Raw genomic sequence first — 18,037 nt, 5'->3', positions numbered from 1 at the left:
TCAACATCGTTGCTCAGAAAGCGAATGCAAAGCACTGCCAAGAAGTGTGAAAATGTTCCAGATCTAGCAGGTCAACCAAAATATCCCCACATTTAGCCGTTGTGCCTTTTTGCAATACCATTTGCCAGTTAAGAAGAGCCCTGCTGGATCAAAGAAAAGCTCATCCAGCATCCTGTTCCCCATAGCAGTCACCTAAATGCCTCTGGGAAGCCCACAGGGAGGGCATGAGGCTAACAGCCCTCCCCTGTGGTTGTTCCCCAGCAATTGGTACTCAGAGGCGTATTGCAATTGCACTGGAATGTTTATTATATTTATCATTAATTGATATATTGCAATGATGGATAGTTTGTTTTATGACGACTTAAAATGTTATAATGTTCATATAAGCAAACTGAATTATTTGTTGAATTGTCATGTTATGTTTTGAAATTATATGGGTCACATTCAAATAGGTTTGCCAGGTCCATGGCCTGAGACTGATCCTGTATCTTTAGGAGAAGAGAAGGTCAGCCAAGTGCAGGTGTTCTTGCAACTCTGTAATGGGAAAAACCACAAGGTGGAATTCTCCCTCCCCCCCTGCACAACTTTTAAAGATACAGAAGACCTCTTGGAGGCCGGGCCTCGCAACCAAGAGGTCTTCTGTATCTTTAAAAGTTGTGCAGGGGGAAGGGAGAATTCCACCTTGTGGTTTTTCCCATTACAGAGTTGCAAGTACACCTGCACTTGGCTGACCTTCTCTTCTCCTAAAGATACAGGATCAGTCTTAGGCCATGGACCTGGCAACCAAAGCACATGGCTTCACCTCCAGTTAATCTAGAAAAAGGTGTCTATCACAATTGCTGTATGGGGACATACAATTGTTATATTGTGCTTTTCTTTGGTTATAGACCCTGCCATTCCTTTTATCTGCTCTACTTTCATTAATGGAGAGGCACTATTGGCACTCTAGAATCTTATTTACGTATTTAATCTCTCTCTTTCTCTCTCTGTCCCTGAACACTGTCACATTCACCCCATACATTTAAAGCACATTCCCCAAAAGAATCCTGGGAATTGTCGTTTGCCCCTCACACAGCTATAATTCCCAGCACCCTTAGCAAACTACAGTTTGCAGGATTCTTTGGGGGAAGCCATGTACTCTAAATGTACTTTAAACATGCTTTAAAATGTTTGGTGTGGATGTGACCATAGACTCAAAGCAGTATACAGTAACGTTTCAAAAGACACAATAACAATAAAATCAGTTAAAACAAACTATAATTAAAATCAGAAAACTTACTTAAAATGCCCGCTGAAACAAATTATAAATAAAATCAGAAAACTTATTTTAAATGTCTGCTGAAATTAAAAAGCTCTTCACCAAACAGTGGAAGTCCAACAGGGACGGAGGGAGTCTGTTTGATCTTAGCTGGGAGGGAGTTTCACAGAATTGGGCCCACAACATTCAGGAAGTAGTCACTGCTGATCTTGGATTAAGAGGTGATGGGGTAATTGTTGTGACTTTTGATCAAGGGCATACAGAGAAATCTGAACCATTTAAGACCATTAAAGGTATGGATATGGATGATCCAAAGGTTTAAAGTTCAAATCAAGTAACATTTTGTTTGCTATAACAAATTGGGGAATGAGAAAACGATTTTACAGGCAATGAGAGTGTCAGGGTACAACCTTAAATATTTATGGTTTGGATATTGTTTGACTTGAAGCTGGGTTCTTTGTGCCAAACATACAGCCCGGTCCTACATGTGTTTTCTTGGATGTTTCATTCAGGGCCAGCTCTGTCATGAGGCAGATTGAGGCAACCACCTCAGGCAGCAAATGCTGACACCTGCATAGACAAGACAAGTTTGAGAATAGGACTTGAAATGTTTACCCAAATGGCTCAGAGTCCAAAAAGAAAATGAAAGCAAATAAACGTTGTCCAGAGTCTACAATGTTAAAAATATTCAAGTTTGAAGGACTAAAAGAAACACTCCAAAATCCGCTGTTGGACAATACCTATATTAGGAACAACTAAAATGTCACAAAATTGTGAGCAAACTTTCATCTTCTCCAGAACACTTCACCAGGCTAGATGATAGTCAAAGCTGGGGCTAGGGGAAAGAGGGGAAAGAACAAGAACAAAACATATTTTTGTTGTAACGTAAAGTCTGTCTATGATATTAAGCCAATCCTGAGAGCCAAAGAAGGCTGCTTTATAGTGAATCAGACCATTGGTCCAACCACCTCAGTATTGTCTATGCAACTCTCCAGGGTTTCAGTCTCTCCAAGCCAACCACCTGGAGATAGTGGGGATTGAGCTGGGACTTTCTGTATGCAAAGCAGATGCTCTACCCACTGAGCTATGGCCCTTAGCTGTTAGAAGAACCCTTGTAACTGGATTCTATGCAAGTTTAGCTTAGTACTAAGTCTTAATGGGATTTACTAAACAAGAAAATGTGCATAAGAGTTGTCTTTTAATGTGTTCACTATATTGGACCAGTGTTAAGGAATATAAGCTTCTGCATCTTTATCTGAGCCTATAAAACCTAGTTCTTTTGATTTCGAGGTGTTTATCTGTCCATGGGGTACAGATTTACTTAAATGCTTTGAGCTGTACAGCAGAGCTGGATGCTGTGCATGTTCACCAAGAATTGGGACTGAATTCAGCAGCCGTTAGCTTATCCTTCACATAAACGCGCGCAGAAACTTGCAGCCTCTGTTGTCCTTAGCCGAAGAATGGGAGCATTACCTTGCATTTTATCCTCCACCCTCTCGCATTTGGCTGCAATTCTGCCGGATTCGGGGCTGATGTGATAGTTATGCACTGCGGTGCAGGTGTGAGTTAAGACAGGCGTTCGTGCTTTTACACCATCGTGTTGGCACACTTTTTGGGAGCGGGTGGTGGGTTGTGTGGACGTCCCCCCTCTCCTGTGTGCTTTGTTGTTGTTGTTTTTAAAAATATCGGTTGTTTTTCAATCGGAGGGCGACTCTGAAGACCTAGCAACAAAAACAAGATGCTGCCCCTTTAAGCCTCAGAGGGAGGGCCCAGGGCTTTGTTGGATGACATCACTGGGTTGGGCCGAGAGACTCAATGGAAACTCAATGGGCGAGAGTCGCGGCTGTATACACACCGAGAGAGGCTGAAGGGGAAGGAGGGAGGCAGCTGAGCAGACAGAGCACGGAGGAGGAGGAGGAAGCAGCAGCAACAGCAACAGCGCTACGGCGACCAGCCGCCTTTCCCAATCCTCCGTCATCCTTCCTTCCCCAGCGTTTTTCCTCCCTGACAGCCCCAGGAGCAGTAGCGGCAGACAGGCTCCTTCCAGGCAGGGTGAATATTGGGGGGATCCGGGCAGGTTTTGGGGTGTAAATCCGGGGGGAAAGGCGGCCCCTCCGTCTCTTTGTTTTTCTGCTGAGAGAGGAGGATAAGGCTGGGGGAGGGGGAAGAGACGCTCGCTCGCTCACACGTACAAGGCTTGGCTGGCATTGGGGGAGGGAGAGGGGGGGGCTCCCGCGGAATTATCTGACAGGAGAAAAAAGCCATAACCGAAAAGACGGAAGCTCAACAAAAGGCTCTTTCTGCGTGTGTGTTAGTTTTTGACGGAGACAAAGGATTATGCAGGCATCTCCTCCCCCCGCTTCAGTTTCAGAAGGGCATAAAGGGGGGTGTTCCTTTATCGCTTCGCCTTCCCCCCACCCCGCACGTTCCTCTTTTTCCTTTATTACATGTTGAAATAGCACCATATATATAAAAAATACTTTTTGGCGGTTGACATCACCGTAATATCCAATTCATTCTTGTTTTTTTTTTAGGGTTGGGGTGATTACTGTCCCCCCCGTTCTTCCTTTCGCTTCCTATGCTTAACATCTTAGTATGATTTCCCAAACGATCGGTGGTGACCTTTCTCTCCCATTCCCTCTTAGTGTCTATCTTCGATTGCTAGGGTTTTTTTTCTGAGGGGGGGTGTTCACCAATAGTAAGAACCATTGTATTTCTTAAAGTGTTAGGGTGTGTATTGGGAGGGGGAGGAAGTGTTATTGTAAATCGCGATTTCCTTTTGTGCACAGGGAAGGTTGGGTATTTAGGTGTGTGGAGATGAATGAAGGGGGGGGCAAAATCTCCATCCCCCTCCGCAGCATCTTTTCTGAAATGTTGCTTCTTTGTACCAGCCCAGAAATTTGTGATGAGGATTGTATAGTAAATAGAAGTTTTGTGGCTATTTCTAATACCTTGCTACCTAATTCCTACACTCCTTCCTTAAAAGAGGTTTCTAGCATTGGATGAGGGTGATTTAAATGTTAAGTTACGCTTGTGGCTAACTGATGAAATGATCTTACCAGTTTTTACCTGCTTTTAATGCAGGCATTTGTTGTGTGCCGTTGATCTGCTTTCTTTGGTTCCTCTTCTTTTTTTGGTAACTGTTCCAGTGGGAACCGGGAAGGAGGGAGAAAGAAGCAAATATCTCTGCCCTGCCACAGTGCTTTTAGAAAATAACGTTTTATTTATCTGTTCTCACCCACCCTTGACGGTGATATAAAATATCCCCCTCCTGTCTCTCCCCCCTTTATTCTTCCAACCTAGAAGCATCCATTATGTATCTGGTCAGCTCTCTTGCTCTCTCCAGTGTGGCCTACAGTAGCCTTAGGTGCATTTTTTATTCCTAGCAAATCAGCTAAAGCTAATGTGGAAGTCCTCTTGTTTACAATAATATTTTTTTGAGGGGGGGGGAAGAAGGTTGCCTTCCCTTTAGAGTGTGTGCTGAAATCCAGATGTGTAGAGCCTGCTGTGTGTATGCACACATGCTTTTATAATGTGATAGTATTTGCATAGTATATAGTAGGTCTGCTTGAGTGTGTGATTGGGATACAGCTTTCTAGAGTTATTGTGAGAGTGAGAGGATATTAATATAACGCAAGCATCCACTCATGCAGAGAGTATATATTAGGGTGTGTGGGAGTCCTTCGCGAAAGTAGAAGGGGGAATTCTTGGTTGGCGTCTTGAGTGTCTGAGCCTGTTGCTCTAGGGGAAGGGTCATAGCTCAGTGGGAGAGCAGCTGCTCTGCTTGCAGAAGGTCCCAGGTTCAATCCCCGGCATCTCCAGGTAGGGCTAGAAAGAGACCCCCTGTTTGAAGCCCTGCAGAGCTGCTGCCAGTCAAAACTGAGCTAGATGGACCAATGGTCTGACTCTGTTCCTAGTTTGGAAAAGCCCATAGGATAGGCTTTCTTCCTTTCTGGCTTTGGATGGTGGAAGTGTGGACCTGAGGCTGGAGAGAAATGGTTGGTGTCTCCTCCGCCACACACACCTGGAAGCAGTTCCTGAGGTGATTAGCTGATTTGTTTCCCTTGGCATGAACTGGCCTTGCCACTCGGCTTTGCTTGCCCTGTGAATGGTTCAATTATGTGCACCCTTGCTAGGAAGTAGGGTCATTGAAATTGGAGGTACTTGGGTTTGTGCTTCATTATGCTTATGAGAGGGAAACGAGGAGATCTTATTCTTTTGTCAATCCTCCATCCTCTTTGCTTGCTTTAAAAGCTGAACAATCAATCTCTCTCTGTCTTTGAAGGCCAGTCAGCTGAAAGGGTTGTTGTAAAGCTGTGTGGGATACCTCTGAGCCAAGCCCTGGTGTTCTTGCAGGAAGTTAAAAGGTCACAACTAGCTGCAAAAATACAGTGAACAGCTGGGCCCCTGGTGACATGAACCCACACCTGTCCTGTACAAGATAGGTTACTGGCTGTTCAGATGCTGGGCCCTCATTCTTGTTGCCCTCTTAGTTCATGCTAGTTCAGAGCTGGCAGAGAAACCTAGGAAACTCTTAACCTGTAGGGATCAAGCATCTCCAGAGTCACTTCTGAAAAGTGCTGGCTCTTTGTGGTTCTTGTGTCACTAATTGTATAGTGTTTTTAGGAATAAAGAACCTAGGTTTATACCAGTAGCAGGATAGGAGTCAGATGTATATGCAGTTACATCCTCAGTTTAGTTGGGATGGTGGACAGGGTAAATGCCAGGGCTGTGGAGTCGGTACACTGACCTTTGACTCCGACTCCTCTATTTTTCTACTGTCCGACTCCGACTCCTTCATAAATGGCAAATGTATATTAACTAGTAATAACAAATTTAATGTAGTAAAATGGTAGCACAAGGCATTTCATCACCACTACGTGAATCCAGAGCCTGGAAAAGTTACTTTTTTGAACTCCTACGAGCCCAATCTCTGGGGCTGATGGGAGTTGTAGTTTAAAAAAGTAACTTTTCCAAGCTCTGGATTCACGTGGTGGTGATGAAATGCCTTGTGCTACCATTTTACTACAGTAAATTTGTTATTACTAGTTAATATACATTTGCCATTTATGAAGGAGTCGGAGTCGGTACATTTCTGCCGACTCCAACTCCACCCAGAATTGCTCCCGACTCCACAGCCCTGGTAAATGCTATCTTCTTGGTCAGAGGTAACCTCTTTATTCCTGTTTATTCTCTAGAGCTGTACTTCAACTGTGTATTCTGCTTGAATTTTAAGATGAGTGGATGACTTAGGCCTTGCAGAAAAATAATTCTGAATATATTAGGTGCATGTTTTAGTAGGAAGCTCCTCTTGGTGTGTTTTGGGTGACTGGAATGATGTGTTTAGAGTTATGATGCTCTGTTAAAGATTACAGTCACACTTATGTGTTTGTAGTTCATCGATTTCTTTCTTTAGTATTACTATTCGTGGCAAACATGGTTTTGAATATGACTGGAATTCTGCTTATTCTGGCATACCGTAGACCTCAGGGGCACAGCAGAGAGGAAGCTGTGGACACCATCAAGCAAAGGACCCCTTGTCTGCTTAATCCTTGCCTGTTCTTCTGAGCAGCCTGTCCTATGAAAGCAAAGGCTGCATACACTGTGCATTAATAAACATGCATTACATAAATTAACCATATGGCAGCATCCTCTAAAAGGAGTCACGTTTTTTTCCTCTCTTCAGACAAATCCACATTACTGGAATGGCGGGGGTGGGGTGGCCATCCTGGAAGATATTGCTGGGAAGCCTCCATGATGCCATTTGGCACAGGGCTCTGCAAAGAGATTGCTCTAGCGACAGGTGCCAAAGCAGGTAGTGCTGGAGCTTGGCTAGATCTCTTCAGTTCATGAGTGTACCGTGTGGGAAAGATACGGTGTGCCTAGTGTCAAATTTTTATAGAGGCAAACGGATAAGGTAACGTCAGCCCAGGAACTATTTGTGAACAGTGTGATGGAGAATCTGACCTGGTGTACTCCTATATAGAGTGCTACCATGCTACTGCCCAGAGAGCAAGCAACTGCTCTGTAGAGTCGTAATGCTGTGAAAGATGGAACTAATTCCCATTTCCCCCCTTCCCTCTTGGTCTGCTGTGAACTCTGGAAATAATGATTGTGGAAGAGCCTTCAGCTTGAGTTGATTGGAAAGCATGCTAGGTGTATGGTTCTGGCTAATTTCTGAGAATGGGTTAGCTTTTTCCTCCATAAAGTTCTCTGCTTTGCAGTTTGTTTTTGCCAGAGACTTAACATCCTGATTCTGAGCATGTTTACATGGAAGTCTGTCTCACTGATTTCAGTGAGGCTTGCACTTAGGTCAGGTTGCAGCCAAGGCTGGCTTTGGATTTAAGGTTACTTTAGGTGACTGGTTTGCTTGAAATGTTTTCTTAAGTTGCTTCTTCCAGATATTGTCCCCCCACTCCCCCAAAAAGCCCTGACATCTTTGAAGAAATATTGGACCGCTGTTCTTTAAACTGAAAGTTTGGGGAGTCTTGTCTCTTTGAAACAGAGGATGGAGCCTGGATTTGATTATGGCAGAGAGATCCAAGGGAAAAAATCTGGGCCCCAAAGCTTTTCTTGAAGGTGTCTAGAAATAAACCTTGGGTCCTCATGTGGTAGCTGTATGTCTTGGTTTAGGTCACTTTTCTAATCTTACTCTGTTTTATTCCCAGAGCAACTGAATCATGGAGCTTCGAGTGGGGAACAAGTATCGGCTGGGGCGAAAAATCGGCAGTGGATCGTTTGGAGATATTTATTTGGGTGAGTTTTTCTAACTGTAGAAACGATCTAACATCTAGGATATCTCTGAATAGCGGGCTGGTGTGTGTTGGTTCTCTGGTGTTCCTTCAGCCATGTATTCTATTAACTAAGGAGACTAGGCAGAAGAAAAGCAACACTTTCATACAGAGACCAAGATAGAACAGAGGGATGTACCCTCTGAAGTATATCAGAGGGTATATCTGTACACCCTTTTATCTGGCCCTTAGAATCTCTACCGTTTTTTAAAATCATGGTATGGTAAGGTTTTCCCACAACTCTATTCATAGGAGGGAAAGTTCTCCAACTATAGTAGATTCCACACTATATAACAGTCTTCCCCAACCTAGAACTCTCCAGATGTTTTGGACTCTTAACTTTCATCAGCCCAAGCCAGTGTGGTCAATGGCCAGGGGTGATCGGAATTGTCCAACAACATCTGGAGGGCACCAGGTTGAGGAAGAATGCTATATAGTATTGCATCTCTGTTTTTCATTTTTGTATATAAAACCCATGTTGGTTGTTTGGTTGGTTTTATGGAGATCTATCACTGGTTTAATATTGAAAAGAAATCTCTAAGCAGCATAAAAACTTGATATCAAAATCAACAATATAAAACCATTAATCCCCACATTGTCATAACAACCACAAAATAAAAGATAAAGTAGCCAGTCCAGGGAAAGCCTGGTGAATAAAATAGGTCTTTAAAAGATATTTAGAATAAATAATAGAGAAAGTGGCCCATATGGTAGAAGAAAGAGCATTCTAAAGGGCAGGGGCAGTGATGGATGAGGCCCATTTCTGAGTCACCGCCCAATAAGAACATAAGAGCCCGCTGGATCAGGCCAGTGGCCCATCTAGTCCAGCATCCTGTTCTCACAGTGGCCAACCAGGTGCCTGGGGAAAGCCCGCAAGCAGGACCCGAGTGCAAGAACACTCTCCCCTCCTGAGGCTTCCAGCAACTGGTTTTCAGAAGCATGCTGCCTCTGACTAGGGTGGCAGAGCACAGCCATCATGGCTAGTAGCCATTGATAGCCCTGTCCTCCATGAATTTGTCTAATCTTCTTTTAAAGCCATCCAAGCTGGTGGCCATTACTGCATCTTGTGGGAGCAAATTCCATAGTTTAACTATGCACTGAGTAAAGAAGTACTTCCTTTTGTCTGTCCTGAATCTTCCAACATTCACCTTCTTTGAATGTCCACGAGTTCTAGTATTATGAGAGAGGGAGAAGAACTTTTCTCTATCCACTTTCTCAATGCCATGCATAATTTTATACACTTCTATCATGTCTCCTCTGACCCGCCTTTTCTCTAAACTAAAAAGCCCCAAATGCTGCAAACTTTCCTCGTAAGGGAGTCGCTCCATCCCCTTGATCATTCTGGTTGCCCTCTTCTGAACCTTTTCCAACTCTATAATATCTTTTTTGAGATGAGGCGACCAGAACTGTACACAGTATTCCAAATACGGCCGCACCATAGATTTATACAACGGCATTATGATATCGGCTGTTTTATTTTCAATACCTTTCCTAATTATCCCTAGCATGGAATTTGCCTTTTTCACAGCTGCCGCACACTGGGTCGACATTTTCATCGTGCTGTCCACTACAACCCCGAGGTCTCTCTCCTGGTCGGTCACCGCCAGTTCAGACCCCATGAGCGTATATGTGAAATTAAGATTTTTTGCTCCAATATGCATAATTTTACACTTGTTTATATTGAATTGCATTTGCCATTTTTTCCGCCCATTCACTCAGTTTGGAGAGGTCTTTTTGGAGCTCTTCGCAATCCCTTTTTGTTTTAACAACCCTGAACAATTTAGTGTCGTCAGCAAACTTGGCCACTTCACTGCTCACTTCTAATTCTAGGTCATTAATGAACAAGTTGAAAAGTACAGGTCCCAATACCGATCCTTGAGGGACTCCACTTTCTACAGCCCTCCATTGGGAGAACTGTCCGTTTATTCCTGCTCTCTGCTTTCTGCTTCTTAACCAATTCCTTATCCACAAGAGGACCTCTCCTCTTATTCCATGACTGCTAAGCTTCCTCAGAAGTCTTTGGTGAGGTACCTTGTCAAACGCTTTTTGAAAGTCTAAGTACATTATGTCCACTGGATCACCTCTATCTATATGCTTGTTGACACTCTCAAAGAATTCTAATAGGTTACTGAGACAGGACTTTTCCTTGCAGAAGCCATGCTGGCTCTGCTTCAGCAAGGCTTGTTCTTCTATGTGCTTAGTTAATCTAGCTTTAATAATACTTTCTACCAGTTTTCCAAGGACAGAAGTTAAGCTAACTGGCCTGTAATTTCCGGGATCCCCTCTAGATCCCGTTTTGAATATTGGCGTTACATTTGCCACTTTCCAGTCCTCAGGCACGGAGGAGGACCTGAGGGAGAAGATACATATTTTAGTTAGCAGATCAGCAATTTCACCTTTGAGTTCTTTGAGAACTCTCGGGTGGATGCCATCCGGGCCTGGTGATTTGTCAGTTTTTATATTGTCCATTAAGCCTAGAACTTCCTCTCTCGTTACCACTATTTGTCTTAGTTCCTCAGAATCCCTTCCTGCAAATGTTAGTTCAGGTTCAGGGATCTGCCCTATATCTTCCACTGTGAAGACAGATGCAAAGAATTCATTTAGCTTCTCTGCAATCTCCTTATCGTTCTTTAGTACACCTTTGACTCCCTTATCATCCAAGGGTCCATTTGCCTCCCTAGATGGTCTCCTGCTTTGAATGTATTTATAGAATTTTTTGTTGTTGGTTTTTATGTTCTTAGCAATGTGCTCCTCAAATTCTTTTTTAGCATCCCTTATTGTCTTCTTGCATTTCTTTTGCCAGAGTTTGTGTTCTTTTTTATGTTCTTTATTTGGACAAGACTTCCATTTTCTGAAGGAAGACTTTTTGCCTCTAAGAGCTTCCTTGACTTTGCTCATTAACCATGCTGGCATCTTCTTGGTCCTGGCGGTACCTTTTCTGATCTGCGGTATGCACTCCAGTTGAGCTTCTAATATACGATAATTTGTAGGGCATGCTGCTACCAATAAGGTCGTCTCAGATCTAAGTGATCTAACAAGTCTATATAGGCAGATGGCCTTTCAGGTAACCTTTTCTTAAAAAACCTTTCTATCCACCCAGCCTTGCCACTGCAAGTTAGCGTATAATCCAAAATAATCAGTCTTACAAATGCACCATACAGTAATGGAAATGTCAGCAGCAAAATAGGCAGGCAAGAAACAAGGGCATATTACTTGCCAGAAGGTTGAGGAATTGAAATAGGTTTCACTTGGCATCTAAAAAATAGAAGGTCAAGTGCTCTATGTGTGTCTTTCCTTGGGGCCGGTATTCTGTAGCTGGTGCACTTTCAGAGAAGAGCTCTGGACCTTAGTAACAGCCCACCTGTAGCCTCTGTAGGTCAGGGTATCCAGAGCAGGACTGTGGGTGTGATGGTATGTTGAGTGCATTTGTTTCATAATTGGGAAGCCCTTTCTGTTAGCTCGCAGCAACATTATTAACAAAGCTTTCAACGCTTGGGAAAGTTGGTTTGTGTGGCAAAACATACTTCTCGGCTGTGGTGCACTGCCTGGGGAAGGGAGGTTGCCATTCCAGCATGTTTACTAGGTTGTGAGTTGCCTGAAGGATGGCTTTGAAGGAATGAGGTTTCTTTCCCAAAAAGAGGAGTAAGGTTGTGGGAGTTTCTGACTACAGATAGCTTAGGAACTGCTGCTTGCATGCTCCTTGCATTAGCCAGGGTAAGAAGTAGACTTAGGGGCGAGGGGGGGGGGAGCTGTTGAAGGAAGTGGCAAGCTCCTCAGTAGCACATTGGCTGCATGCCAAGATGAGTTTGCATATCTCCCATTTAGTTCTGATCACTAACTGAGGATGTGCCCGGGCTAGAGGGAGGAATTCAGGCGCTTACCTCCTGTGTTGCTCTGACTGGGAAAGGGAAGATTATTTTAGAATCCCATTAGGATATGAATTGGAGAGGGTCAGAGAGGACCCTTGCCCTGGGATGCTTGCCTTTTTCCTTTGAGGATATTGGACCTCATTATGTATGGCAGTGTTTTGACTTTCTTCTTCTTATGATACCATGCTGCATTTCTTCTTCTTAACAATCTGAAGATCTCATAACCTGTCCAAATAATCTCTTGTTCTGAATGTCCCTCCTTCTTTTTGGACACTTAATGGTGTAACCAGAAGAAAATAAAACATCCTAGGTGTGGCTTCCCTTCCCAGGGTTGCATACAGAAGGGCTACCATCCGAGTTATCTGTAACATGATGCCTCTGCATACACAGCCTCCCTTGCTTGTAGCTGGCTTTCCCAGCATCCAGCAGGGTGTCGCATTGCAAGCTCCATCTCCGGTTTCCACTCTGGCATTGCCACAAGATTTGCCAACTTCACTGTTTCCTAGATTCTTCCTCTTTAAAGTGGTTGATTTGGGTTATTTCCTATTTAGTTTCCCTGCTTTAGTTTTCCAGTCTAAACTTTTCATTTTGTATTTAGATTATTTATATTGGGATTTATAAGTTACCTTACCATCTAAAAGAACCGTCAGTGTGGCATGTGACAATGCAGTTATAAAGATACCATTAAAAACCCAATAAGAATTAATCTGTGTTGCTAATCTCTTGACTCTGTCTTGAGTCCACATGTGGATGTAATAATAATAATAATAATAATAATAGTTGTTGTTGTTGTTATTGTTATTACTTACTCAGTTTAGATCCCGTCCTTCTTCCCAAAGCAGCTTAGGGTTGTAATATTAAAAAACATTCCAAACACAGTTAAAAACAATCACATTCTCCCTGCCAATGATTTCAGCATTGCTAGGTACAGTATCTTTCCTCTGTCAAATGCCTGGGTAAAGAGGAATATTTTTCAGTTCCTCTTGAAAGTCAGTGATAAGGGGGACAGATGCACTTTGCCGGGGAGGGCATTCCAAAAATGAAGAACCACCACTGAGAAGAAGCTGGGCTGTCTCCTGTGGTAGTTGGTATGGCTGTCGTCTTCCCGCACTGCTCCGGTAAATCCTGTACTTCTCTGACACAATCAATTTTATTGATTTTAAAATTTTTATATCTCCCTTAATCTTACTAAAAATAACTCAAAAGTGGTTAATACAGAGTTACAACAACCATTTTAAAAACCAAACTGTTTTGACGGTATTGGATGCGGATATGGTGTCTGCATCCTTCTCTGCTGAGGCCTGTTGACCTCTACCCCTTTTTTTTATGACATCCCTTCTTATCCATGGACAACCCTGCAAAGCAGGTTGATCAGAATGATTTTGCTGAAGCCCTGATGAGCTTTATGGCTGACAAGGATGGGGCTTTCTCTGTGTCTGCCCCCTTGGTTTGGACAAGGCCGCCTGACCTGCTCTTTTAATGAGGTTCGGGAAACAACCATGACATGGTTTTTAAAAGTAGGCTTTTCCAGAGTAATAGCCTCTGTTTTTGTTTTTTTTAAAGGTAGCTATAATTGTTTACTGATTTAAAAAAAATGTTTGTAATTGATACAAGTTGCTTTGAGAAGAGTACCTTGGAGTTATGAGCATTTCAATTGGGGATGGAGTCCACCCATGTTGGAAGAGCTACAGGTTCCCCAACTCCCACCAGCCCACATGGCCAGTGGTTGGGGATGATGGGAGTTGTAGTCCACCATCTGGAGGGCCATCACTTAATTTAATAAATACAAATTTGAACCAGGTCCAACTGGTCCAAATCCTATATTTTGTCACCTGCATCAAATGGACTAGCTCTTTCTTACACCTGGAAGAAATTCTCCCCCCTATCCCACTCTGATATTTTAGTTTGTAAGCCCTTAGGATAGGTACTTTCATGGTCTGTTGTGCATTAGCTAGGATGCTACTGCTAAAGTGTTCAATAATAGATTATTCGTAACTATCGATGAATTGTGGTAACTTGGTAGCACTTCACTGGCAGCCATATATTTTGAGCTTTTTCTGCTGTTTGAGAATGAGTGCATCTCGGGAGCTGGAATACTTATTGTCTATAATTTAGCTTTGGCCTTTGATTAGGGGTTGACATGCTTCACACAAGATAAAGCTAGATGGCAGTCGCTGGCACCACGTCTACAATGGTTGTACTGCAAAGACACAGTTTATTGATTGATTGATTGATTGTTTGATTGATTATTTGATTTATATCCCACCCTTCCTCCCAGGAGGAGCCCAGGGTGGCAAGCAAAAGCGCTAAAAACAATTCAAAACATCATAAAAACAGACCTTAAAATACATTAAAAAAACAACTTTAAAAACATTTTTTAAAAAGCTTTAAAGATATCTTAAAAAAAAAGGATTAAAAATATATTGTTAAAAAAAAACATATTAAAAAGCAATTCCAGCACAGATGCAGACTGAGGTAGGTCTCAACTTAAAAGGCTTGTTGAAAGAGGAAAGTCTTCAAAGGCGCCAAAAAGATAACAGATGGCGAGATGTGAGCAGCAAGTATACTTTGTGCACTGCTGTATTGAATATAGAGATAAAGTAAGGTGCAGTGTGCTCTTGAGGAATCAAAATGCCAGACCTGTCCGTCCCCTTTCTTGCAATTGAGAAAAATGTGTATATGCAAAGATGAAAGGCCTTTGTAATTTTATATGATAAGTGAAAAGATGCATATGAGTGGGAGTACTTCATTCCTATAAATGTTCTGTTAAGCAGGAGGTTTAAGTGGTGGTGTGTGTTTGTCTTTCTGTTTTCAGTCCTTCTGTTGTGAATTTTATGGAACTACTCACATGAGGGGGACACCAGCTCCCTGGCCAACCATGTGTTTTGGAAAGCTTAAAAAACAGCGTCTGATGAGCTGGTGTGTTTTGATCCTTCTCAAGATCCAGTAGGCATTCTAAGTTCATCTAGATGTCAACATGGGCTGAACTGAAAATGAATCAAGTGGCCTAGCCCACATTGTTCTTTCTGTCCACTTACATCTCTCCTCTTGGTTTTTCTACCTTTTTGTTTTCTCTGTCCAATAAGTGTTGAATAAAACACTTTTTCATTATATGCAAGTGCTTAAGCTTACTATTCTACCACAAAATTACTGAAAGTGAAGTAGGTAAAAAAAAAAAAGGCTGGCTGCTGCTGCTGCACTTGCCAAATCGCTGTGTGGATTTACTCAAATTGTGCTCTCAGAATAGCAGCCTGGCAAATCTAACTGGAGTGACTTAACTCAGAGAGATTGCTTGGCAAGTCTGATATTGGAAAGAGTATTGGCAATCAGGCTGAGATACTGGGGTATACTGGGCTAGACTTCCTATAGGCCTCTTTTGCATTCTCTGATTCTGTAATTCAATGGCTTTTGTAAACACACATCTGGAATGTGGAGACTGCTTTCTGTGTCGAAGATTGTTTGGTTTGGGAGGCCCAGCTGAGCAACACTGGTGAATCATACTGGTGGTGGTGGGAGTGTGTCGTTGGACCCAGGGGAGAATTGCAGGAGTTGCTATAGGTCAGAAGAGATGTTGCTCCATCAAACTTCTTTAGAGCAAGTGATGAACCAAAGGATGCTTGGCAATGCGTGGCATGCTGGGTAGCTGGTAGTATCTGCTTGGACAGTTTCTGATGGCCTGCCCCTCCCTCAGAAGAAGGGAATGCAGTCTCTTTGTTTCCTGGCTTGTTAACTCTCTCTCTCCCTGCTGACTTTTCCCATCTGTTCTATTCCCATCCTTTTCTGTTGTCACCCGGTAACAAAAAATGACAGGGAGGAAAGGAAGCGTCAAAGAGTTTTTACCCTGCTGCTGAATGCTAATAGATATTTGTGTGTGTTCATACATATGTGTGGTAACAGGACTGCGCGTCTAAATTTCCTAAGAGTCCCTCGTGAAGAGTGCCATTTTTACCTAGGTTGGTGGCATCTATCCCTTTGTAAGATGTTCTTCATTTCTCTCTCTCTCACACACACACATACACACTGAGCTGTTTGAAACAAATGGATTCTGAAGTGTGCAGCCCACACAATTGAATGAGACAGGGGGTGGATGCTGCATAGGATTGTTGATAATTTCTAGATTTCTCAGATCGCTGAAGCATAAGGTCTCAGTAGCATTTCTGTCTATGCAGAACGTGGCAAAAGAACAGGACTGCTTCTAACTACCCTTTGTAGCCTAGGCTGCTACATAATCTTGATTTGTAATACCAAAGGCTGTTTGCCTTTAGGTCGGCATGATATGATTGGAGATGGTATCCTGAGGATTTTTCTGGGATGAGGAAGGGTTCTTGATGTTCCTATATATCACCTACAAGAGACATTTGATTCTTCCTTCTGTGTTTGAATGATGAGGCTGGGATCCTATGACAGGTTGGGAATTGCAAAAGAGGGGAGTGGTGCAGGTAAAGGAAGACTGGGGGGCTCAGGAAAGGGCTGGCTGAAGAATTGGAAGGAAACTAAAGTGGAAATAAAAGAAGCTTTATAAATGAGTTGGGTATAGGCACCAATATGATTAAAGGCCTGAATATAGAATCAGGAGAAGTTTGACCCTTGTCATTTTTAATGTAGTTCTCATGGTTTTGAATACATTTTTGATTTTTAGTAGGTAGTTTATCAGTTATGTATCATTACATCTCATCTTTCCTGCAAGGAGCTCAAGGTGGTGTAGGTTTTCCCTCGTCCCCATTCTTTCCTCTCAACAACCTTGTGAGGTAGGTTATGCTGAGAGGAAGTGACTGGCTGAAGGTCACCCAGTGAATTTCATGTCTTGAGTGTGGATTTTGAACCCTGGTCTCCCAGATCCTAGTCCAACACTCTAATCACTATACCAAATGGTACTAGGTAGAGTTCCTCTGCTCTGAGCCACATAAAGTCCGGTCTGGTTCTTTCACCTTGTTCTCTGGTGTAGGCAGCAAGGGCTTGTGACCTGTGTGGCTGGGCTATGGCAGAAAATTGGGCTTTTACTCCTGTCTGCCACTCTTGGATTATGCACACTGCTTCCTGCTCTCTGGCTTAGCAGAAACCGACGCTACATAGATATTGTAGAGTGAGTGTGTGTATGTGTGAGATAGTGATGCTATCTTTTATTGCAGATTTGACTTGTGAGACTTCCTAAAAGATTACCCATATTGTCCTTCCCATGCACAATGTTGACCTCCTCTTACAGTTATTGTCTTTTTTACAAACCAATTTGGTTAGTAAGTTTTTGTAAAAAAATCTGATAGCTGAGGCACTTCCTTGAATATGGTCTTTAGAAAAAAGCAGACTGATTATTTATTTATTTATTTATTTTCATTTCTAGACCGCCCATAGCTAATAGCTCTCTGGGCGGTGTACAAAACGAGATTAAAATACAATATAGAATAAAATCAGTAACAAAGAGGAACACATTAAACTAAAACATTAAACATAAAACATTAAACATTGAAATGCCTGGGAGTATAGCCAGGTCTTAACCTGGTGCCTAAAAGAAAGAACCGTAGGCGCCAGGCGTATTTCCTCTGGTAAGCTGTTCCACAATTCGGGGGCCACCACAGAAAAGGCCCTAGATCTAGTAACAGTCCTCCGGGCATCCTGGTGAGTTGGTACCCGGAGGAGGGCCTTAGATACTGAACGAAGTGAACAGGTAGGTTCATAGCGGGAGAGGCGTTCCACAAGGTATTGCGGTCCCACACCGTGTAAGGCTTTATAGGTCAACACCAGCACCTTGAATCTGGCTCGGAAACAAATAGGTAGCCAGTGCAAGCGAGCCAGGACAGGTGTTATATGCGTGGACCGATTGGTCCTCGTCAACAGCCTGGCTGCCGCATTTTGCACTAGCTGAAGTTTCCGAACAGTCTTCAAGGGCAGCCCTACGTAGAGCGCATTACAGTAATCCAATCTAGAAGTTACCAGAGCGTGGACAACAGAGGCGAGATCATCACTGTCCAGATAGGGGCGTAGTTGGGCTACTGAGCGAAGGTGGTAAAACGCATTCCGTGCCACCGAGGCCACTTGAGCCTCGAGCGACAAGGAAGGGTCAAAAAGGACCCCCAAACTACGAACCTGTTCCTTCAAGGGGAGTGTAACCCCATCTAGAACAG

General features: G+C 43.1%; 1 protein-coding gene across 4 annotated transcripts in view; it reads left to right on the top strand.

Moving 5' to 3' along the window:
* CSNK1E (casein kinase 1 epsilon) overlaps positions 1-18,037 on the top strand; it is a 71,512-nt gene that overhangs the window by 13,548 nt on the left and 39,927 nt on the right. The window contains exons 1-2 of one of the 4 annotated variants that reach the window (XM_061639126.1): positions 1,460-1,551; positions 7,927-8,014. In XM_061639126.1, the coding sequence (XP_061495110.1) occupies positions 7,939-8,014 (76 nt within the window). In that variant the 5' untranslated portion in view covers positions 1,460-1,551; positions 7,927-7,938. Of the gene's footprint in view, positions 1-1,459; positions 1,552-2,952; positions 3,311-7,926; positions 8,015-18,037 lie in introns of those variants that run through there. The other 3 variants (XM_061639125.1, XM_061639124.1, XM_061639127.1) reach the window with 3 other exon arrangements.

This window comes from Rhineura floridana, chromosome 8 (genome assembly GCF_030035675.1).
Source record: "Rhineura floridana isolate rRhiFlo1 chromosome 8, rRhiFlo1.hap2, whole genome shotgun sequence".
Classification (NCBI taxonomy): domain Eukaryota; kingdom Metazoa; phylum Chordata; class Lepidosauria; order Squamata; family Rhineuridae; genus Rhineura; species Rhineura floridana.
The sequence above is the reverse complement of the archived record's forward strand: the minus strand, read 5'-3'. Positions and strand labels throughout refer to the sequence as shown.